The following is a 23,288-nucleotide window of genomic DNA, read 5'->3' as shown; positions in this document are numbered from 1 at the left end:
ATTCTGAGATCTTCCTGTGCATTGTATGTGCTGCAAGCAATTGCTGTAGGCTGGGAAGAGAGCTGCTGCAGAAACTGTAGTCCAGTCACAGTAAAATCTCTCTTGGACTTTCACATTGCTTATGAAGGGCAAAGAAGCCTCCAATTATTCACAAAGTGTTTGAAACATTGGCACTTATAAATTCCCCAGCACCTCTGTCTGCAGAACAGCTACCAAAGGAATGTTCCATTACATTCTGGTGTAAGAAAAGTGCATGGCTGAATTGGCAAAGCAATCCTTTACTGTCTGAATAAGGTTGCATTACCCAGTGAGAAAGGGGATTCGCCCCATCAACCACATGCAGCTAAGCACTATGACTCCATCAACTACTTTTGTCCCCATTTGGAAAAAATAACACTAAAATACTGTGGTATTCTTTACATCTAGGCCACAGAGGAGCCTACAAACACTAATATTTTTCAAACAGCCACGACCCAGCATGTCATCACAGTATATATACACTCTCTGTCTCCTGCATTTATTGAAAAATAGATGTTAGAGAACAGCAGTTAGAGATGTCATGATGCTTGTACTGGGTTTACATGGCAAGGTGTTGGACAGCAGGGGCTGCAAGGGCAGTGTCTGTGAGACTAGGAGGGGGCTACCACACAGCTGGTTCCAGACAGCTCCAACAGACCCACCATAGAGCACAGCTAAGCACAGCAGCAACCATAGTAGCACCTCTGGGAGAACATATTTAAGAAAGCACAAAAATCATTGTGCAGTAGAGTGTAAGGGAAAACATATGAGAAACAGCTCTGCAGATGCCAAGGTGAGAGAAAAAAGCCAGGGCAGTGGGGAGTGGGGAGGTGCTCCACATGCAGATATCCAGGCTGCAGCCCGTAGTGGACAACATGTCAGAGAAAACCAAGTTGGAAGGGACCTTGAAAGATCGTCTAGTCCAACCCCCCTGTCAGAGCAGGACTTCCTAGAGTAGATGGATGTGTTCTGAATGAAATCAGACTATGGAGAGGCCATGTAGGATCAGGTTTATCCTGACCAACTGCAGCCAATGGAAAGACTTGTGCTGGAGAAAGGGAAGTGAAAGAAAGAGCAGCAGAGATAAAGTGTTATGAACTAACCTCAACAACTGTTCCCATCCTCCTGTATTTCTCAGTGATAGCCTCCATCTGCAAAAAAAAAAAAGTGAGAGGGAATGATGACATTTTTCTCAATCCTTAGCTATGCTCATCATTACTCTAAACCAGTAATTCTCCAGTGTTTAGAAATGTATCAGAAGATGGTGGACTAAACAAATACTTTTTTACTTTCAAATACATAAAAGATTATGTAAAATAGCATATCCCTAGCGGCCAGACTGCCTAGGAATGATGGTTGGATATGCTACTTGGTGATCTGCCTGGAAAAGGTAGATTAAGAATTGACTTAGAGAATGCCTTATACAGGAGTCTTCCTCCTTAGGTTTTTCATCAGACTTTGTCATCTTAAATGTGCAGTGAGGGAGCAGAATTAAAATCAGACAGCTGAATAGCCCTTGCACACAATTCCCATAAAACTGAATTGTCTTCAAGGCTTTCAGTACTTCTCTCCCTTCAGGAGCTATAGCCAAACCTCTTATTAGTATAGCCTAAATTAATAATTCTTATTTCCAGCAAACCTTTTGCAAGAAAACACTGTTTTCTGTAATTAAAACTTTTCTCTCAAACTTTAAGTGCACAGGCTTCCATGCTCATAGACATTTTTAAAAGAATCAATATAGTAAGTCAATAGCTCTTATTCTCTGACATTGCAATTCAAGTTCCCATTTCTATCATTTTCCTTTGATATCAAATTTTCCTTTCACGTTAGCTACCAAATACTATTTCACTTCCATGTGTCATACATGAAGTAAATATCTTACCTCTATCTGGTTTTAAACATTTTAATTACTACAATTTTGGATAGAGCACAATATATTTAAGAAATAAAATTGTTTCAGCTTTGCATCTCCCATTAATCATTACATCGTGAATCCACAAGTTATGATATACAAGTTACCACTAAGATTGCTTACAGCTGATGTCAACGTAATGGAACTGCAGCTATCTCACTAATTTTCTCAAGTTACTACAGGGGTTTTTTGTGCACAATATTGCCAGATCCTTTATAGCTTCCAAAAAAAATGTGAAGAGCTGAAAACCCCATAGTTCTTTCACTATCTCCTTATTCAATGAATAACATTCAGATAGATTCCATCAGTTTTTCTCTGTGTAACTATTTTTTCCCACAGAAGTGTTAATTAGAACTCCTAAACATGTATTAACATATCTATTACCAGGCACTTTCTTTAGGTCTTTGGTGCTTGCAACTAACACAGATCTTCACTGTTCATGACAGAGGATTCTTAAAATAAGGAGTCATTAACAGCAGCATTTTCTGGGAGACTGATATTGGGAAATCAAACACTCAGTTCTGCAGTTTACAAAACACACATTTAGCTAAAATATTTAGAAAAAAACCCTCTAAAGTTTTATATTTTACAAGTTTCAGGAGCCTTTTTTCCCCTATTTTTTCTCCATCCCTCATGTGGGTACTCACTGGAATCCATCCATCATGTAAAAACTGTACGCTCAGGTTTTATGATTCTTCTCTTTTCCTAATTGTATATTGCCTACATTTGGGCACATACTCAGAGTGCAGTTTGCTTCATACTGATGTATTTCCCAAATGGGAAATACACATAACAAAAAGTCAGGTTGCACTTCAATGCTATTCTTACTGACAATATATACATTAATTCAACAAGACTGGTTTCATACTGGGTTTTCCATCATCTTCAAAGTTATCTCACTAAGACAGAGACACACATATCCCTCACTTCACTAAACCCTAATACCTATTGTACTATACACAGCATGCTAAACCATTTCCTACCAAAACCTTCGTTCTCCAAAACGTGGAAAATACTTCTTTCATTTTTAGGATATCTCCTTCCTACACCATCATCATGAGTGTGTGGAAGCTAAAAGGAACTTGGGTTCTTGTGAATGCAGACCCAACAGCATCTGCCCACAATAAATTGCTTTTACCTGACAAACACTTGCCAAAAAAGCTTTAGCCCAACATTTTAGTGGTATATATTAAAAATTAAGACACTAAGGAAGGATGAACTTCTTACCTAGTAATGCAACCAATCTTCTTGGAAAGAATGTCAGATCTTCTCTTCTTTGTGAAACTAAAGTCTCCTCTTCCAGTTTCTTCTTAAAAAGTGATTGTGGAGGCATTTAATTGGCTCAGCCCCAGAAGTGGGTCTGGCTCAGAGCTGGGGAGAGTGTCAAGCAACTACTTACAGGAGTCATCTTTACAGCCCCTTCCCCCTTACCAGAAAAGGCTGTTATATCAAACCATGACAGAGTAATAAATGTGCTTAGAAGGCAGCAATGACCAAGTATATCAGAATGAAATTCTATTTAGCAAAACCACGTCCCAGGGTACCACTAGCTAAACACAGTGAGTGCTCAGGCTTTGTGTGTATGGCATGGCTGGAAGGGTCAGATCGCTTTGGCTGCTGCCCTCTTGTTCACCTACTCTCATTGTCGAAATGCAGCCTTCTCTTTCCTACTGGTAGCAGCAACAGCTGTAGGACACAGTGTAACTGAACCAAAGCATATGCTGTTTCTCATGAGCAGCACAGGATACTGTGCATGGGGAAGACATACCTGAAGTAGCATTGGCTTACAGCAGATATTCAGATAAAAAAAAAAAAAAAGTTAACAGTTTCCAGTGTTTCCATAGAGATGCCCAACACATTTCTATTAGCCTCACTAGTGAAATGTTCTTGCTTTCCTAATTTTTAAGGAAAAAGATCTCTGCCTGCATCTTCCCCTTAACAAGAAATGGGGTCCTATAGAAGTCTGCATGGTCTTCATACCCACAGAATATATTTAGCAGCAGGCACTAAAAGGGCAATTATTAACACCTGTGGGAAGCATAAGTACTGTACCCTAAACTTAAAAAGGTATTCTTGGCTTTTTATTAGGATGAGAATCTATAGCACAAAAATTCCTTCATCTGAGTGCATCTCAAAACCTGTTTCTTGAACACTGCTTGAAAAATGTTCCTGAAAAAGTAATGTACTGAGGAAAAACAAAGTAAGAAGGACACCTACTGTTCTTATTCAACAGAAGACTGCTAAATGCCAGTTTCTTGTCCTCATCTTCCACTACACATTGAAGTATGCTTAGCCTCACAACTAGCAGAATGATACCAGTCTTATCGCCTATGTATTTGGATGACAACACTGTATAAGCCTGTTTCTGGGTCTTACTGGGACTTGGTTAATGTTTTGCATTGAGCTTTTAGCAACTTCAGTTCAAATCTCAGTCACAGAAAATTTCTTCCAGCTCTCAACATATAAAAGCAAAGAGCTACAAGATACAGACTGGGCAAGTAGCACTTTCTTATTGTCCTGTTCTTATACTGTTCCCTAGGAATCTGCTACTGAACACTGACAAGCATATCCTAATGTTCTCTAGTTCATTAACAGCCCCTAAAGGAATGCCTTCCTGTAGCAGTCTTAGCCTGACAACAGCACTAATAAAAAAGCCCTCAAAAATACCCCTGATACAGTTAAGAGATACTAAATCCGGTATTTTGATTTTCCCTTATATGTTAAGCAGCTAAAATAAAATAAAATAAAATATGAAATACACAGACAAGTATTTAATTGCGTCTTTTGAAATAGAAACAAACTTTGCATGTTTCCATGGAAGAAAAGACTCACAGATTTCTTCAGGTACCAAATATTCTGCATTAGGCCTTCTTCCTCAGACTACCTTTAGGAGTCTCATTTTCTAGCTTACAGTTTCTAATAAGGATGAAATTCTGAATCCTTACATAACTTTAATTAACTCGAACAGTTAAGGTGCATCTTCATTAGAAGTTTAATGAGCAGCACCATTTCTCTTAGGTATGAATGTGTCGAGTATCCACACTCAGGGTTACAAGGAACACACTTTGTGTACAGCCCCTGTGCATACACTGTGATTTCTCTCCTCAACTAAGCAGAAAGCTTCACAGTGGGCAATGTGTGTGCCCAGTGTTACTGGGGACACAAAGTACAGACAGAATTCTGCAACTCCGAAGTCCTCCTGCAATATGGAAGTAACAATTTTGGAAATATTCCTATGTCTAGTCTTTCCTCTTCAGTGGAAGGAAATCCAAAATGATCAGGAAGGTAATTGGAGATCAGTCACAAGCTTCTGGATCTTCCAAAAAAAAAAAAAAAACAACCAAACAACCAGAGCAGCATCTTGGTGGGATCATCATTGCAAACTGCTAGCTGACAGATGCAAACTTATACCTGGCCTTTCTACCTTAACATAGTATTTACCTCATCAATGTAAGAGATCTTAAACGACCATTATATCTTCAGTTCAGGAAAACTAAACCAAGGGCAGCTATCTGAGGGTCACCACCTTGACTCAGTCAGGAGATTATTACTCAGTGGAGGAAATCCAATGAGGGAAAGGACCCAAAATTTCACTGGGAGGTTGAAAAACATGATGGCAGTTTGCCAAGGGTGCAAGGAAGCTGATCTGTGCAGAGTCTCATCCTACAGAATCAATGTTACATCAAGTTAAAAGAAAAAACAAAAACAATGTTTGAAAAGTAGTGACAATCTCTGCTAAGCCCAGGTAAATCCATGCCTGTTACAAAGAGCTGAAGAATTTTGTTTGAGAGAAGGAAAACAAGGCTACTGCGCTACTCAACCTACAGTCTCTGAGGCCTGGAAGAGACCAGAGGGTCCTCTTGAGAGATATTCAAAGGCTTTGGGAAAAGGAGGTTAACTATCATCCCCAGTGGGAACATCCTAATACAGTGTCAGTATGGGAATTTCTGAAACAGAACAACTTGGGTAACGTTAGAGCTCTGACTCAATATAGTACTGGTGGAAAGTGGTTAATTCCTGTGGTTCATGACTTCTGGAAGATTGACTGTCTATTGCTAGTGGTGAAAGCCTAGACCTAACCTTTAAGGAAAAGATCTCTGCCTGCATCTTTCCCCTAGCAACAGCTAATGACATGATGAAGCCATGTTTCCATGTAGCTGCAGTAGTTTGACTTAAGGGACAGGTGGAAAGGAAGGCAGAGCAGCTATTTTCATATGATTATACATTTAATTTGTTTTCATTATGACAGTAGTGAATCAATTTCTTTCCCTGCCCTTATATGACTGTGTGTTACCCATACTCATATAAATGCAGCATCTGGCAATGTCTTAGGAGAGTTTGTTCTGAAACCATAGACAATGCTGTTAAGCAGGGTAAAATTTAATCCCACTCCAGAGAAAAACACAGTAACAAGGAAAGGATGCTGCAGGGCTGCAAAAGGGTGAATGTTGAAGGTGCTGTTCCACACACTGCTGAGTGTGGGGTCAAGCACACAGAAAAGCATTATCCTTTAATTGATAATACAGGCTCTGGAACAGATTTTCAGTGGTGCCCCAGGTGTTACCATATTTTGTCATTGTCCTTCCTCTGCTGTGTTTTTATTTTCTAATTTTGTATTTCCTGGTATGCCATCAAAAGGCACTGCAGGGGATAAGTTGGTGTGTTTTTCTAAACAAATGGCTACTACCTTACTCTCAGGCAGTACTGATGATACAAGCAGGGCATGGAAGGTTTGGAAAGTAAAATCAGAAGGGAGCTGAAGGAGCAGATCTCCAGTTGTCAAATATTTTTCCAGGAAGGAATGATAGGATATAGTTACTGGGCAGATATGTATCACTTGCTGAATTCCTCTGTTTCAACAGAATATAAGCTTTTTCCATTGAAATTCCACAGCTCTTAATTGTAAATTGGCTACCTTTTGCAGTGCATAGCATTTCAACATGCCCTATGTACAATCACTCCCAATTGCCAAGGGCAATTTTTAAAACAGATTTATTTTTCTGTGTTTCAGTGTCCAAATATCACACAATCCTGCAACTGCAAACATTAGGTCTTCAACTAAGAATCCTGTAATTAGATCTGCAACTCTTTGTTCCGCAGCTCTAAAAATTAGTCAAAATGCATTAGTCTATGCAGTCTGCTTCTTGCATTCATCATTGACTTGGAATTGGCTGTGCAACTTGACCCTTCCTACAGGTTTTCTAGGCATGCTGTGTGTTAGCCTCCCAAACTTTTTTTGCTGACTTAACTTCCATAGAGTTTCCTTTCCAGTTCCTCAGAATTTCCACCCACAGAGTTATTCCTTGTACAAGGATGATGGTTCAGGTTTGGGAGGTACTTCAAATCTCTGTCACTACCAGAGGCATCTACAAAGTTTATTATGCAAGTTCTGTCTTCTCTGCAGTTGGATCTCTTGTGCAGGACACCTGATACGGATGTGTATCTCAGCACAGTTGGGAAATCCGCATAACTCAAACTTGCTGATGATTTCACTGAAATTTCCAACAGAGAAGTGTCCTATAAAATCCACATACAGAACACTAGCTAAAATCTCTGTCAAAATCTTCCCCACGGTGGACTTGTCAGCAGTGGTATGCTATTATGGGAGACAACCTTCAATTAAAATACATATAATATTGCATTGCCTGTGAAGAGTGGTGTATGAATAAGTCAAGACATCATCACCACGGCAACACCCCCAGCCAATCAGAAACACACCAGCAAAGCCTGGAGACATATCCCACCAATCCTGAGGGAATGACACTGTGGAACAGCCCATGAGTCTGTAAAACCTCACTCTGCAAAAAAAAGCTGGAGGAGGATTAACTGACTCCTTCTCAAACCTCCTGATACAAGATGTTGTAGTGGAGCTCCCATACCTGTGTCAGAAAATTACAACATGTGAATACTCTCAGGTCAGATGATTTTAGCACACAGTCAGTAAGAGCAGGCAGATGGGCACTAACTATGTATTGTCATGTGCTAAATATAAAAATGCCTATAGCTTTGCAATTATTGCCACATTTGAAAGTAACTCACGTAAGTGTTTAGAATGTGTGTGTCTTGATTTCTATTTCCAAAGATCAAATCTTAGCTAATTGCACTCAGATGGTCTGAGCTTTTGGTCAGATTATACCATCAAAGCTATTGACTGTTAAGGACACACAACAGACAAGACCAGAAAGTGATGACACTGCATAGCTCCAGGATCAATAGTTGGATATACTGGCTTTCTAGCTCTTGGCTGCCTTTGTTGCTGTATTAACAGTGTGTTTTTTTACCCTTCACTCTTGATTCATTAGCACAAGATGATAAGCAAGAAGCAGCAGGAGCTCTAAAGTACATGATTTATATCAAATGTTCAGCCTCACAGATGAAAAGGCTGAGATCTCTCAGAACAATGATGTGTTCAAAGAAATGTCTCTTCCAGTTGCTGATCCTGCTGCTCCCAGCTCCATGCAGCATGTACTTCCCCTGCCCCTTAAGCATGACAGGCAGGAGGGGCTAGGGTGTGCCTTAAGGGCATGCCCTTCAGCAGAAAATACAATGCTGACATCAAATTCTGGAATGAGATCACATGCAATCATGAAAGTTTCCCTTTTATTACAATAGCTGTATTGCAACTTAAATGCACTGCACTGTGTGTCAGGTGCATAGCAGTTACACATCAAAGAAATGTAAAGGTACCTAATTTCCATACCATCCTGTGGAATCATAAGACATGGTACTTCTGAGCTGGAAAACAATCAGTGCAGCAATTCTGAGTGAAGACAACTTCAGAGGGAGCCAAATAGTAAAATGTAAAGAACAGAATCTAAGACTGTCAGGACTGCTTTTTGCTTGTAACTACATTTGGCCTCTTCAACCCTGAGTGGACAGAGACCCCAACAGAAGTAAAATCCAGTTGTTTTACCAGAACATAGCAGGGCTTTGAAAGAATTCCAAGATCTTTGTTGGGATCAGTGGAATAATGTAATAGGTGTTCATGTTAGCAAGCAGAGAACAATAATACATTTGCATTTCAGACTGCCTGTAGGGCTTGGGAATAGTGGAGGAAGAAAAGTAAGCCTGAAGAAGCCTGAAGCTACTCTGCACTGAGGAAAAAGCCTTGACAGAAAGTGGATGAAAGAGATGAAGTTAAGGGAATAAGATTCTGAAAGAACATACAAAAACATTCATTGCACTTCCAGGCTAATGCAATATTGTTGCAGAGAACACAAATAAGCAGTTGATTTTTCTCTATGAAATTGTGGAATCATGGAATCAGAATAAATCAGGTTGGAAGGGACCTTAAGAGCAAGGCCTGCTTTGACCAGGTTGCTCAGGACTTTATCCACCTGGGTCCTGAAAACCTCCAAGAACAGAGCTTCCACAATCTCTTTTCCATTATTTTGACTGTTCTCATGGGGAAAAAGCTCTTCCTTATATCCAGTCCAAACTTCTAGTTTCATTTTATGTGCATTGCATCTCATTCTCCCACCAGAAGAGCACTGCTCCATCTTTTTGGTAAACTCTGGTTAAGCATTGGCAGGTTGCTATTAGGCTTCTCCCAGAGTCACCTCCAGTCCAAACAAACCCAGTTCCCTCAGCCCCCCAGGGGACAAATGCATCAACTCCTTGAACACTTTTACATCTTTCTGATGAACTTCTTTATCTTTACTGTCCTTATATTTGAGGTATGCAAAGCTAGACATAGATGTGATCTAATGAATGCTGAATCCCTTAATCTCCTGGTTATGCTATTAATGCAGTCCAGGACACTGTTATCATTGTTTGCTGCTGCTTTATGTTCAGCTTTTTGTCTCCCAGGTTGCGTTTAGCAGTGCTGCTCTCCAGCCAGTCCATCCCAGTCTGCATCCCTGGGAAATCAAAACTACAGAGCAATATAGGTCAGACCTCTGGAGATCACCCAGTACAACTCCCTTTCTCAAAAGCAGAGATAACCTCAAGGTGGGATAAAGTGGCATCCACAGTCGGAATCAGAAACCCACAAACGACACACACAAAGCAACCCACAGGAAGTTTTAAATTCTGAAGAAATCTTTAAAATACTTTTATTATTATTATTATTTTCCAAGTACATCAAAATCAATAAAAGCTAGTACTACAAAAAGCTAAAGAAATGACAGCAGCTGCAAAAATAATGGAAGCACTCAAAAATAATTATTCAATAATGGAAAGGGCAAAGAAAGTGAAAGACATTAGTGAAATGTGTATTAGAATGAACACCAGATCCAGGCTGACTTCAGTTGCATTGGGAAAAATGTACATTTAAGACAGCTTTTGAGTACAACTATGAAAATAAGGAAGATCTTCAGGGCAGATAAAAATGATGGCCTGGAAGTGACCACAGCAACAATGATGACCCAGAGTGAGCCTGTTTTCATACTGAACTGCTCATGGCTCTCAAAGCTTTGAAAAGTCTATCCAAGACAGTCAGTGCAACAGACTACTCAACAGGCTGGTAGACAGGCAGGAGACGCAGAAATGAGTGGCCCCTGTCCCCACAGTACAACTCAGCAGTGGCATCTTTGCAAAGCACAGAAATTGTGTACATGTTTCACTAACCCCTACATGTGCCCACCTACTACTTGAGGGTCCTCCTTGACTGAGACTCTGATGAGAGGCTGCCCCATTCTCTAGCTTGTGCAACTTATTTTTTCTGTTCCTAATGAGGATACAGTAGATATCCATTAATCCTTCCTTTAATCCCCCTAACTACCTGCCATATGCCCTTTGGAGAATCTCAGCTCTGCTTGCAAACTAGGTGTGGCAGACAGTAGAATTCAATGCACTACCTGTCATATGGTCATGATAAAATTAGCAGACAAAGGAAGAGATGGAAGCTGGGGAATGTGGAAAGGTGAGAGAACACCTTGGAAGGAGCAAGGGGAAAATCAAAGCACAGCTCAGGTACCATCCCTTTGGAATTTGGTTCCCTCTCAGTAGGCAAACCAGATCATCTTCATGGGAGTTTGCACATCTTAGGCTGCTAACAACTCAGATCATGCCTGCAGAACCAAGCATCCCATGGTTAGGAGGAAAATCAATAGGAAGCAGCAGTTCACCCACCCTGCCTAGTAAAGGCAACAACCCACTACTCTGACTGCAGTGTCAAACAGAAGAACTGCAAAAAAACCAGTGAAAGCCTCCCAACCCTATCACTGTCTATAACTTGTATAAAACCATCCACTCTCACACAGATTGTCACTACACCTGCCCAGATCCAGCTGGTGAGATGAATCCCACATGAAGCAGTAAACAGAAGTTAAGCAAACTTTGCTACATTGCTGTCAACTGAGTTAAGTATTTGGAGCTGTAATGGGATAGGGATGTTCAGGTACATTGCTTGTTTGTCAAGGTTACCACTGCTAAGGCCTGACAACCCTTTTAGTAAAGAAATTCCTCCTTATATCCAGCCTGAACCTCCCCTGGTGCAACTTGAGGCCATTTCCAATTGTTCTACTGTTTGTTACTAGGGAGAACAGACTGACCCCTGCCTCACTACCTTTCAGGTAGTTGTATAGAGTGATAAGGTCTTCCCTGAGCCTTCTTTTCTCCAGGCTTAACAGCCCCAGATCCCTCAGCCATATGAGATGTGCTCCAAATCCTTTACTAGCTTGGTAGCCTGCCTCTGGATCCTCAATGTCCTTCTTGTAGAGAGGGGTCAAAACTGGACACAGGATTTGAGGTGCGGCCACACCAAAGCCTGATCACCTCCCTCCTCGTGTTGACAACACTGTTCCTGTTACAGGCCAGGATGTCATTGGCCTTCTTTGCCCCCTGGGCACACTGCTGGCTCCTGTTCAGCTGCTGTCAACCAACACTCCCAAGTCCTTCTGCCTGGCAGCTTTCCAGCCACTGCTCCCCAAGCCTGTAGCACTGCTGGGGGTTGTTGTGGCCCAAGTGTAGGACCCAGCACTTGGCCTTCTTGAAACTCATGACATTGGCCTTGGCCCAGCCATCCACCCTCTGTAAAGCTTCCCTACCTTTAAGCAGATTGACACTTCCAGTCAGCTTGGTGTCATCTGCAAACTGACTAAGGGTGCACTCTGTCCCCTCACCCAGATCATTAAAGATGTTAAACAGGAGTGACCTCAGTACTGAGCCCTGGGGGACACCACTCCTGACCAGCTGCCAGCTGGATTTAACTCCATTGACCACAACTCCTTGGACCCAACCATCTAACCAGTTTTTCACCCAGGAAAGTATATGCCCATCCAATTCCTCTAAGAGAAATCTGTGGGAAACAGTCTTACTAAATAGTCTACCTTACTAAAGTCAAGCTAGACAACATTCACAGCCTTTCCTTAATCCAATAGGCAGGTCACTCTGTGATGGATGGAGATCAGGTTTGTTAAACAGGACCTGGCCTTCATAAACCCATGCTGACTGGGCCTGATCACCTGGCTGTCCTGCATGCGCTGCAGGGCAGCAAGTCCTGACAGTAAACCTTGTCTGGCATAGGCTCCACTCTCCACGTGTTCCCAAGTCCCACCAGGAACTTGCTCCAGTGTGGACTTCCCAAGGTGTCACAGCCTCCTTTCCGCATGTACCCATTTCGGTGTAGGGTTCTCCCCAGGCTGTAAGTGGATCTCTGCTCCCCTGTGGGCCTCCATGTGCTGCAGGTGCACTGCCTGCCTCATCGTGGTCTTCACCATAGTTCACAGGGGAATCCCTCTCCAGCATCTGGAGCACTTCCTCACCCTCCTTCTCCACTGACTTTGGTATCTGCAGAGATTTTTTTCTCACACTCTAATCCTCTTCTCCTGCTGCTGCTGTTTAGCAATGGTGCAGCAACTTTTTCCTTTCCTCAAATACGTTAATCACAGATGCATCACCTCAATCATTAATTAGGCAGGCCTGGGTCAGCTGCAGGGTCCATCTTAGCGCTGACTAGCACTGGCTAGTTACAGAAGCAGCTTCTAGAAGCATTTTGTTTAAACAAGCCACCTTTGTCCCCCCCTACAAAAACCTGGCCACATAAAACCACAACAAAGATCCTCAAAGACTGAGTGGATTTAGATCAACATGCTTGTTATAGAGAAAGACAGCACAACAACTGCAAGCTGTGATTCCACAATCCCAAGATGTAAACTATCATCTCCTGGTCAGAGGATGCATCTGTTGTCCCAATGACCTACCTCATCACAGTTAAGACATTTATAAGCTATTTATATTTTGCATTTTGTGTATTTTTATTCATGTGTAAAGACAAGAAAGTTCCTCATAACACTTCCCTAGGATTGTTGTAAACTGTTTCACTCATAAAGGTTTGAAAAGCTTTGATAGCTCAAGTCAACCCCATTCCTTGTAAACAAAATCCAGTTTAAGTGGGACACATCCTGAAAAGATTTAATATATATAATATAACTTTAAATTATATAATATATATAAAATATTAAATTATGTATTCAACATATCAAATGCAAAGAATAAAATGTACAGGTGTAGGATGAGGTTGGCTCAGGACAAAGACAGCAGAAATTAATATTTATTTTTTCAAAGTTATTTTAAATATAGAACTTATATTGCAAACCATTTTAGCTTCTTAATGCAGAAACTAAAAGTGCATTATCACAAGAGCAAACCTATATTTTAGGATCTTAATGAAAAAAGACCATTAAAAATTATCCAGCTCTGCTAATTCAAAAAATAAAATAAGACAAATTAAGCATTTCTTGTAAAGTACTTCAAAAACAAATGGTCTTTTCGATTCTCATGGAGAATAAAAGCTGTATTTCCCTCAATAGCAAGTATAAAAGGCTCTTCCAAGTGGTGTCTAGTACAGCACATAAGATCTGCTGGCAAACAATTACAGTTACTGCTAGAAATACAATTTAACACTTAAGATTCCCTATCACAAGCAGGCTTTTTTACCACTCAGCTTGCTTTTTGACAACCTAAAGATAAATACCCGATTTTAGATCTTTTGCTATGTAAAGTAAATGAAGTTTTTCCATTTCTAAGAGGTAAAAAAATATTTCACCAATCTACTTTTTTTTTAATCTTTTGTCCAACCTACTTGAACAATACTGTAGTGCAGAAAGAAATTACATAACAAACTAAATCTTACAGCAGAAAACTGAGACTGAGTTTTTGAAACTACTTAAGTTACTGATAGTAACAAGAACAGAAATATCTATATATTATCATCAGTACTGTATGTTTCTGGTCACTAGAGTATTTTTTAAATTCAGATCTAAATGTAGCACACAGGCTGTAAAAGGAGAAAAACACAGGTTTTTCCTTATGAAAGACCAATGTATATGTCTGTTACTTTTAAGTATCTTCTGATTCGTATTTCATTCTCCATTAAAAATAAATCCCATGCAAAAGTTCTGGTTATACTTATGTATCTGCTACCACCTGCTGACAAACAGCATTATTGACTTTCTCCTACTCAAAGAAACAAATTCTACTTCCCTATAAGAAAGTTTCCACTGCTGCTACAGTGTCTGACAGTGAAAGCTACATGACTTTTTAAATACAGTGTGTCTTAGCCTAGTAAGTCAATAATTTCTTATCTATCCAGCTTGTCTGCATCACAGATTTGTCACTAACTAGCAGATTATGCTCATAAAGCAGCTAGTGTATCCTTCACTGAAACCCTTCAACTATTTCATATGGTTAATGTAGTCAATTACTGAGCAATTACCAGAAACTGATTCCTCGTTTACAAAAATCCAAACCCATTTGATTTCTTAAATTAGCCATAAGATCTTCCAAATGACAAGTTAGCTTCTTCCAGTCTTATTTCCCAGTCTGCAATGTGAAATTACAATATCAAGTCCCCTCTAGTCTTAAAATGAAGAGTATCACCTTAATTATACAACGCTTTAAGTAAAAGACTTGGTCTGCCTCCAGATATCATTGAGGAAAAAAGCCTATCAAAAGCCTAAAGCAAGTCAGAAAAATACATCCTCAAGTTTCAGGTATCTCACGCTGAATTGCAGATGCACAACAGTGAAAAGGGACTAGTTCTGAGTGATGACCTGCATTTGCTTATATGTTAGACTAAATGAAAATCCTATTTATAATACTTACTTACACACACACTTTCAAATATTTTGTAAAAAAAAAAAAAAAAAAAAGTCAAAGATTCATAAAAGCTTTGAAAAGCCAAACTGTCAGAAATAATAATCTCATGGAAGCAGAACTAGGAGCTAAATATACAACATGGCTTGTTTGACAAAGCTAATCTCATTAAGATTCATGAAGTCTCCTGGCTTAGTTGATAGGAATCTGAGTTTGAAATCTCTCTTTAAATGACAGGTCTTTAAGAGCAGTTGGTTCTTTGAGACCTACGTGCACTTAGCAAAAGGAGTTATAAATTATATGTTTAACCTTTTAAATGTCTTATTCCTTTTCCACTATACAGTAATTAAATTTTTTGGTTTTTGGGGGAAAAAAAATAATCTTTTGCATTCAACCTAAGTTCCTGCCTGGAATGCCCCACTGGGGATTTTTGGCAAGAAATTTCCAGCTGGGCTTAAAACTCTTTTCCTGCACCCTCTATCCCTAAAGCAGCTGAAGCTGGACACAGAGTACTCCTGAGAGAAGATCAAAAAGCCAACACCAATTCTGGGCCACTGATGCAAGTATGCCTTGAACACTTTGACTCAAGCCTGACTCCACTGAGAAAAAACAAATACTCTCCCATTGGCTTCCTAAATTCAGTTTAAATGCTACACACATAACTAGAGTTTCCTGCCCCCTTTCTGAAAGGACAAGTTTATTTTTTAGGAACCCAACTGCAGATACAGAACTAGGAGATGGTTCAGACCTGGTGTTACCCTCAGGAGAGGCAGCCACTGGGATGTGAAAAACCTACCATTGCACATCCTCACAAATACACGGGGAGCCACCACCCTTTTGACCTCGGAAGGGGATGAGGGCAGCCCTGCAAGCTCTACCCGTACGAGATAAACAGCCTCTTTGGATTCCATTGCCCCTGCAAGAAAGACGAAGCTCTACCTCTTGCTCTACCGCCTTAAACTTCGATAGCTGCCGAAGTCTCGCGAGAAGTGGCCGCGGTCGCTGGGCGGCTTCTCGCGAGACTTCGGCAGCATCCAGCGGTGCTGGTGCTGCCGCCATGGACGAGCCCTTAAGGAGCCCGCCGGGGCTGTCCGCCATCCTGGCGGTAAGGAGAGGTGTGTGTGTGTGTGTGTGTGTGTGTGTGTGTGTGTGTGTGTGTGTGTACGGCGCGGGCTGTTGAGCGTGGTGAGCGAGAAGGCAGGCTGCTCGCTCTAACTGCCTGCTAACACACTCCTCCCGTAGCTTAATCGGCTTTCGTTTTTGTCTGTAGAGGACAGACTGGTCCGAGCCCTGGCTGCTGGGGCTGGCGGCTTTCCACATCCTCTGCTTCCTCCTAACGTGCGTCTCTTTCCAGCACTACCGGGTACAAATAGGGCACTTCCTCTGCATGGGTGAGTACTGTAGTCATGCCTCAGTCGGGAGCTGGGATTCGGCGATAAAGGACCTGTGAGTTGTTTAAGTTGCTAATACTCTCAGGGAGCTTCGTTTGGTCAGTCAATGATAACTGTTTTCTTCATGTACTTGCACAGTGCACGGTTTTATACTTTGCAGCAGGTAAAGCGCATGCAAATTAGTGTTGTAGTAATGCATGTGTCTGTATGTGATAAACTGTTAGAGAAGCTGCTGTGAGTTATAAATATGTATTTATTTGGTTTCCAAGACTATATGAAGCAGTGACTTAAAACTCTAGTGTTAGTGAGAATCTGGGATAAGTCAAATTTCTGCACAGTAAATGCTGTCTGCATCACAGTTTCCCAAGAAACTGTTGCTATGCTAAAGAAGCAGAAAAGAAACTGTCTGAGAGCCAGCACTTGCTTTCTATGCTGCCTTATTCTGATACTGCAGTTCAGTGAATACAGTTAACTTTCAGCTGGATTCATTTCTGGAGCAGGTTCACCATGTGCTTCTCTGACAGCTGTGATAATGGCATAAGGAAGAGCAAGACTGATTTGCTATGTTGCAGTAACAGTGTGTATTTCTCAGGGTTTATCAGACTTCAGCCTGGGAATCCACAGTGGCCTTGCTGATCCAAAGCTGTATCTTTGTGCCTGACTGGCTGAAGATCTAGTAGCTTTGCAGACAGTATTTAGTTTCATTAAGATTGCATGGACTTGAGTTAGGTATTATGAGCATTACCTTGGTTCTAGCTATGGGTTGGGGTTTTTCAGGTGAATTGTTGGATTTTTTTACACTCTGCATTAGTTCAGTCGTGCTTGAAGGGTAGTGGAGGAAGACTGAGCAGTTGAAAAAGATTTACAGGCAAAAAAACTATATTAACTTTTAAAAATACCATTTAGTGAACTAGTCAAGTTGGGAGAAGAATTACAGATTTCTGAAAACTGTAGATAATGCTAATGTTTCAGTAACATTAAATGTCTCCCAAAAGGAACGTAGAAACATTAGTAAAACCTATACATCCACTTGTAGCTGCAGAGTTTAAAATGATCTACAGAGGGCAAAGCAACAATGTCCTATTGATGACACATTTGGCCTGAAAGTTTACTATAAGAATACAGGCTTTTTAAAAAAATATTAGACATTCATAATTTCCAGTTATATGCTGTTTACTTTAGAGTCTTTTGTCTAAAGTTTCCCCCATGTTACTAACACATAGTTGAATGCCAAAAGTCAATTGCACTGGAAAATGCAATGGAACTGATCATTGCTGGCTTTTTAACTCAGATACAATGTAAACTTGCTGTTAACAGAAAGAGTGCATAAAAATATACCTTGTGAGTCCAAGCCCTGTTTGTACCTGAAAAACTGAACCACTTTTGATGTATCTGCACTAGTAACAGTTTTGCTTTGTAAGTAGAAAAAAAATGATGAAATTATCACATTGGTTTACCTTGGCAACTGAGCAGCTATAGGTGTGTTTATACTGTGCAGTACCAAGTAGAGATAAACCAGATAACAAAACAAGATAGCACTCCTTCCAGTCTCCTTCCAGTCTCCTTCCAATCACCAAGCTAGTTGTTTAATTGCCTTTTACAAGTCATCTTTAGCCACTGAATCTGGGATTTTTTTTGTTTCTATTCTTGTGGAAAATGATACAGGGACAAACAAAATATTGTAGCTGTATTGCTTTTCTGTTAAACAAGTAATTGTACTGAATTTTCTTACTATTTGATGACTTAATATTGCATGTAATTGTTGAGTAAGTACATGCTACTTTTTTGCAGTAGACTATGTCGCTATACACCTGATCAAGCCAATTTTGTATTATATCAAAATGCCTATATTAGTACCCTGACTTCAGATAGTAATGTTAGATATAGCAGTGTGACACTGCCACATCTAAAATGATAACTTAATACCGGTTTGCGGAAGTGCTGACGTTTCTTTTTGTAAACATAACTTAGAAGCAGTCAGCAAAAAGTTTGTTGAAAAAATCACTGAGGTGTTGGAGGCATTTTATTTTATTCGTATGGACGCTGAGCTCTTTCTGCAAGCTCGGATGAGTAGGATTTTATGTTTATTTGTAACAGAGTGGATATCTTTATTGGTCATTTTATACTTCTCAGCAAATGTATGGGACATTTAAACTAGAATTAGTTTTGTGCAGTTAAATGTGTAACTTGATCTTCTGAAGGTCAAGGAGTTCTAAGGTCTGGTATGTATACACCTTTAGTATACAGGACACAACTGACTGCAGTTTATTTTTAAAGAAATTCTGAATCTAATACTTTTCCTTTGTTGTACAGTGGGCTTAGTATACAGTGCTGAATATATAAATGAATTGGCAGCCATGAATTGGAGGTAAAACTTTTCAGTTTCCTTTTCATGTTTAAATGAATGTTCCTCATCAGTAGAACTTGGTGGTCGAGGTTCTGTATTAGTTAATATAAAACTTTTGAACAAAACTATACAGTCCAACATAGTGATCACTTAACTCATAAGAAAAGTGGGTTTTTTTAGTAACTTGTATTTATTGTACCACTTGATTTTTACATTTCTTTAGGTGGTTGTAAATTAATTAGTCAGAGAACTAAGAGAAAAGCAGAGTGCAATGGTTAAGGGGAAAAGGATGTAAATTTTTATTTTGTTTTTTTGTTTGGTTTTGTTGGATTTTCATTAATAGCCATTCATGTTTAATAAGATGAAATCAAGTACCGCTTCTCAAAAGTATCACTACTATTTCATATACTTACTTATGTGCATAAAGAGTGTTAGCATTTGTCTATTTTACTAAGTCAGTGTACCAGAATTAAACTGATGGCTTATTTTCATAAGCACTGAATTAACATTTCCCTAACGTAACTGGAAGTTGTGTTTAACACTCTTTATGCAGATGTCTAATTGCAAGACTTTACTTTTCACTTCAAGTATATCCAACTTAAATTATAGCTTTGCTACATTTATTATTTCTATTATCTCTTCTAATACAATTAAGCAAAATACATAAGAAATTAATTTCAGATACTTCAGGAGAAGCATGATTTCTGATGCACAAATATATGTTCTGTTGTAGACACATTAATAAGTTACTTAATCTATGGTTTTATTTAGGTTTTGTGCAGAAAGAAAAGAAAGACTGGTATTGTAATAAGTATTCATAACTAGTGAAATATTGATCCTCTCGTTGTTCTGACCTAATACAGAATCCAGACATATGCTTGGGACTCCCAAGAACTGGGATATTCTATACAGTGTCCATGTTGAATAGTTAGTGTGAAAGTCTGTTATGTGAAGTACACTGAACAAAGCTTCCTCATTTATTGTTCTTCATTTTATTTCTTCCAGGCTGTTTTCTAAATACCAATACTTTGATTCAAGAGGAATGTTTATTTCACTTGTATTTTCAGCACCACTGCTGGTGAATACTATTATAATTGTGGTATGTACGTTTTCATTTATGTGCATGCTTTCAGAAATTGATAGAGTAAATGCATGTGCATTAGTTTAAATTCGTAATTTACTTTACAGATAACCTGGGTTTACAGAACTTTGAATGTTATGACTGAACTGAAGATGCTGCACCAGAGAGTGAAAGCAGAAAAAGAAAAAAAGAAGTGAAAGTACCTAACACTTTTTACTTTTTTTTGAAGTTATAATAATAGTCATCCAAGTAATCAGTCCTTCTGTACATTTATCCAGAAACAACAGTATTGCTTTGGCTGATGTCAAGAGGGCTTTGCATCCTGTGGCCATGGACAATGAAATGAAAGCAGGTATCTACAATACACTTGTATTGGCTATGAAGTTGAGAAACGTGGTCTTAAGAGGTCTTTGTGCCCTTCAAAATGAGATAGTTAATGACGAAGACTATTCGCATTGGCCAGACACAGTCTTCTGATCTGTTCCTGCTTATTGATTATGTGTTTATGGAGTATCCAGTCTTCTGCTGCTTCGACCAATTGGAGCAGTGTTGTCAATTACAGTAAAAGAGGGCTTGTATTCAGAATACCTCAGGAATCCGTGCTTCTGTGAAGCATTTCACATCTTTATAAATCAAGTTTCATATTTCTTATGTGTATTATATGCCAGTAGCATTTTATAAATAAAATTATTGACTGTATCTAAAATTGACCTAATTCATATTATTTGTTGCATTTTTTTCTTTCTTTCTTGTCATAAAAATTCCCAGTTTGGTAAAATTTGTACTTAATTTGAGTAAATAATTCAAAACAGTCTATACATTTTTTCTTTAAATTTACATTTCATTATTTTAATGCCACTAGATAACTATCTTTTTCTAAAACTGGATCAGATATTTATTGGTTTTGCTTATTTGTGGAACAGAAAGGAAGGGGAGAAGCTTTATGTAGTTCTGTGCGAATCTATTCCTTTTCTTGTTTTCATGCTTTACTTTTTAATACGTAACTGAACATGAAAAATCAACTGGTAGAAATGAGAACAACTTCATTTTTGCTCAGAGTGACCTCTTTTATGAGATTATGGAAAAGTAGGGAGGGAGGAATGAAAACAGTGGTGTGGTGGTTTAGCCCTGACTGGATGTTAGGTGCCCACCAAGTCATTCTATCACTCTCCCTCCTAAGCTGGACAGGGGAGAGAGAAGTATGAGTGGTTTGTGAGTCAAGATACTCAGCAATTAGTGTCACAGGCAAAGCAGACTCAACTTGGGGAGAAATGGCTTGATTTATTAATGATCAGTCAGAAAAGAACAGGGACATGAGAAATAAAATCTTAAAACACCTTCCCCCCACCCCTTCTCTTCCCAGGACTCCCCTTCCTTCCCCCCAAGTGGCGCAGGGGATGGGGGATGTGGGTTACGGTCAGTTCATTACAGATGGGCTTTGCCGCTGCTGCTTCTCAGGAGGAGGCCTCCTCACACTTCCCACTGCTGCAATGCGGGATCTCTCCCACAGGAGATAGTCCTCCACAAACTGCTCCAGCTTGGGTCTTTCCCATGGGCTGCAGTTCCTCACAAACTGCTCTGGCATGGGGTCTCCCACAGGGGCAGCTCCTTAGACCCTGCCTCAACGTGGGTCATCCACAGACAGAACAGTCCTTCAGGTACCGTCTGCTCCAGCCTGAGTCCCTCACTGGATCACAAGTCCTGACAGCAAACCTGCTCTGCATGGGCTCCTCTCTCCCTATGGGCTCCCAGATCCTGCCAGGAACTCACTCCAGACTGGGCTTTCCACAGAGTCACGGCCTCCTTCAGACAGCCACACACTCTGGCGTGGGGTCCTTCATGGACTGCAAGTGGATCTCTGCTCCCCAGTGGCCTCATGGACTGCAAGGAAACAACTTGCCTCACCATGGTCCTCACCACAGGTCACAAGGGAGTCTTTCTTTCAGGGCCTAAGCACCCTCCTCCCCCTCCTTCTCCACTGACCTTGGTGTCTGGAGATATCTTCACATTCTCTTCCCGTTGCTGCTGCAGTTTAGCAACTGCACAACAACTTCTTCCCCTTCTCAAATACATTAATCACAGAGATGTTGCCTCCATCACTAATTGGCCAGACCTGGGTCAACTGTGAGTCTGTCTTAGAATTGACTGATGTTAGCCCTGTCAGCTACAGGAGGAGCTTCTGGCAGTTCTTTGTTTAAAGATGCCACTCCTATAGCCTCCTTGCTACCAAAACCTGGCCCAGGCAAAACCACTACAAGTGGAAGAATGCCCATACATATTTAGTACAAGTTTTATCTAGAAAAGTTAAACGTTTGAGTGTAATTGAAAGCATAGGAAAGTTGATCTACAAAATTAAACTTAGACCAATGTGAAGAACAGGTGAGTACAAAAATATAGAACACTGATAAGTTTTTGAGGTAAGTAACTGTGAAATTAATTTAAAATGTTTCACAACATTGGGAAATATTATTATTGTTGTGAAAGTCTTTGCAGCAGTGGAAATGCATACCAAGGTAGATGAACATGTGCATATGTATACACAGTTTGAGAGTCTTCTAGGGAGGGAGAGAGTGAAACTCTTCTGGAAGACTTCACAGCATTGTAGTGGTAGAGAACTTCTGGACAGAGTCCAGTGGAGGGCTGCCAAGATGATTAGGGAACTGGAGCATCTCTTGTACGAGGAAAGGCTGCAAGAGCTGGGTCTGTTTAGTCTGAAGAAGACTGTGGAGAGGATGTCATTGATGTTTATTAAGTGCCTAAAGGGTAAATGTTGAGAGGATGGGACTAGTCGTTTAGTGTGTAGTAACAGGACAAGGGGTAATACGCACATGCTGGAACACAGTAAGTTCTAATTGAACATGACAATAAAGTTCTTTTTATAAGAAACTTTCCTTCCAGGACAAGGTGTCCTGCTTAGTACATGAGGGAAAGGCTATGGATATGGTGTACCTGGACTTTAGTAAAGCCTTTAACGCCATCTGTCACAGCAGCCTCCAGGAGAAACTGTCTGCCCATGGCTTGGATGGCCCTACTCTGCATTGGGTGGAAAACTCTGCATCACTGTGCCCAGAGAGTGATGGAGGATGGAGTCAAATCCAGTTACCAGTTGATTGCTGGTGGTGATCCCCAGGGATTGGTGTTGGTGCCTATTCTGTTCAATATCTTTATCAATGATTTGGTTGAGGGGATCAAGGACACCCTCAGTAAGTTTGCAGATTACACCAAGCTGGGCAGGTGCATAGACCTGCTTGAGGGCAGGAAGGCTCTTCAGAGGGACTTGGACAGACTGGAGCAATGGACCAAGGCCAGTTGTATGAGATTCAACAAGGTCAGGTGTCAAATCCTGCACTTGGGCCACAACAACCTGATGCAACGCTACAGGCTTGAGGCAGAGTGGCTGGGAAGCTCCCCAGAGGAAAAGGACCTGGGAGTGTTGATCAACAGCCAGCTGAATATGAGCCAGCAGTGTGCCCAGGTGGCCAAGAACGCTAGTGGCATCCT

General features: G+C 40.4%; 1 protein-coding gene across 2 annotated transcripts; it reads left to right on the top strand.

Annotated features, from left to right (window-relative positions):
* The first annotated feature begins 15,998 nt into the window (after window positions 1-15,998).
* Window positions 15,999-20,511, top strand: TMEM18 (transmembrane protein 18). 2 transcript variants are annotated; one of them, XM_061989936.1, is made up of 5 exons: window positions 15,999-16,073; window positions 16,239-16,359; window positions 18,673-18,727; window positions 19,712-19,805; window positions 19,895-20,511. In XM_061989936.1, exons 1-5 carry the CDS (start codon window positions 16,026-16,028, stop codon window positions 19,982-19,984), a joined length of 408 nt encoding a protein of 135 aa, XP_061845920.1. In that variant the 5' UTR covers window positions 15,999-16,025; the 3' UTR covers window positions 19,985-20,511. The 2 variants fall into 2 exon arrangements, with proteins under 2 accessions (XP_061845920.1, XP_061845922.1); XM_061989938.1 differs by lacking the exon at window positions 18,673-18,727 and having other exon boundaries at window positions 15,999-16,083.
* The last annotated feature ends 2,777 nt before the right edge of the window (window positions 20,512-23,288 follow it).

The sequence above is a fragment of the Colius striatus genome, chromosome 2 (genome assembly GCF_028858725.1).
Source record: "Colius striatus isolate bColStr4 chromosome 2, bColStr4.1.hap1, whole genome shotgun sequence".
Classification (NCBI taxonomy): Eukaryota; Metazoa; Chordata; class Aves; order Coliiformes; family Coliidae; genus Colius; species Colius striatus.
This window is presented reverse-complemented; position numbering and strand designations above follow the sequence as displayed.

Excerpts from the sequence above, each read along its gene's own strand:
- TMEM18 (XM_061989936.1), top strand. The coding sequence starts at position 16,026 with ATGGACGAGCCCTTAAGGAGCCCGCCGGGGCTGTCCGCCATCCTGGCG. Across the intron at positions 18,728-19,711 it reads TTGGCAGCCATGAATTGGAG|GCTGTTTTCTAAATACCAAT; the intron begins GTAAAACTTTTC and ends TATTTCTTCCAG. Across the intron at positions 19,806-19,894 it reads TGAATACTATTATAATTGTG|ATAACCTGGGTTTACAGAAC; the intron begins GTATGTACGTTT and ends TTTACTTTACAG.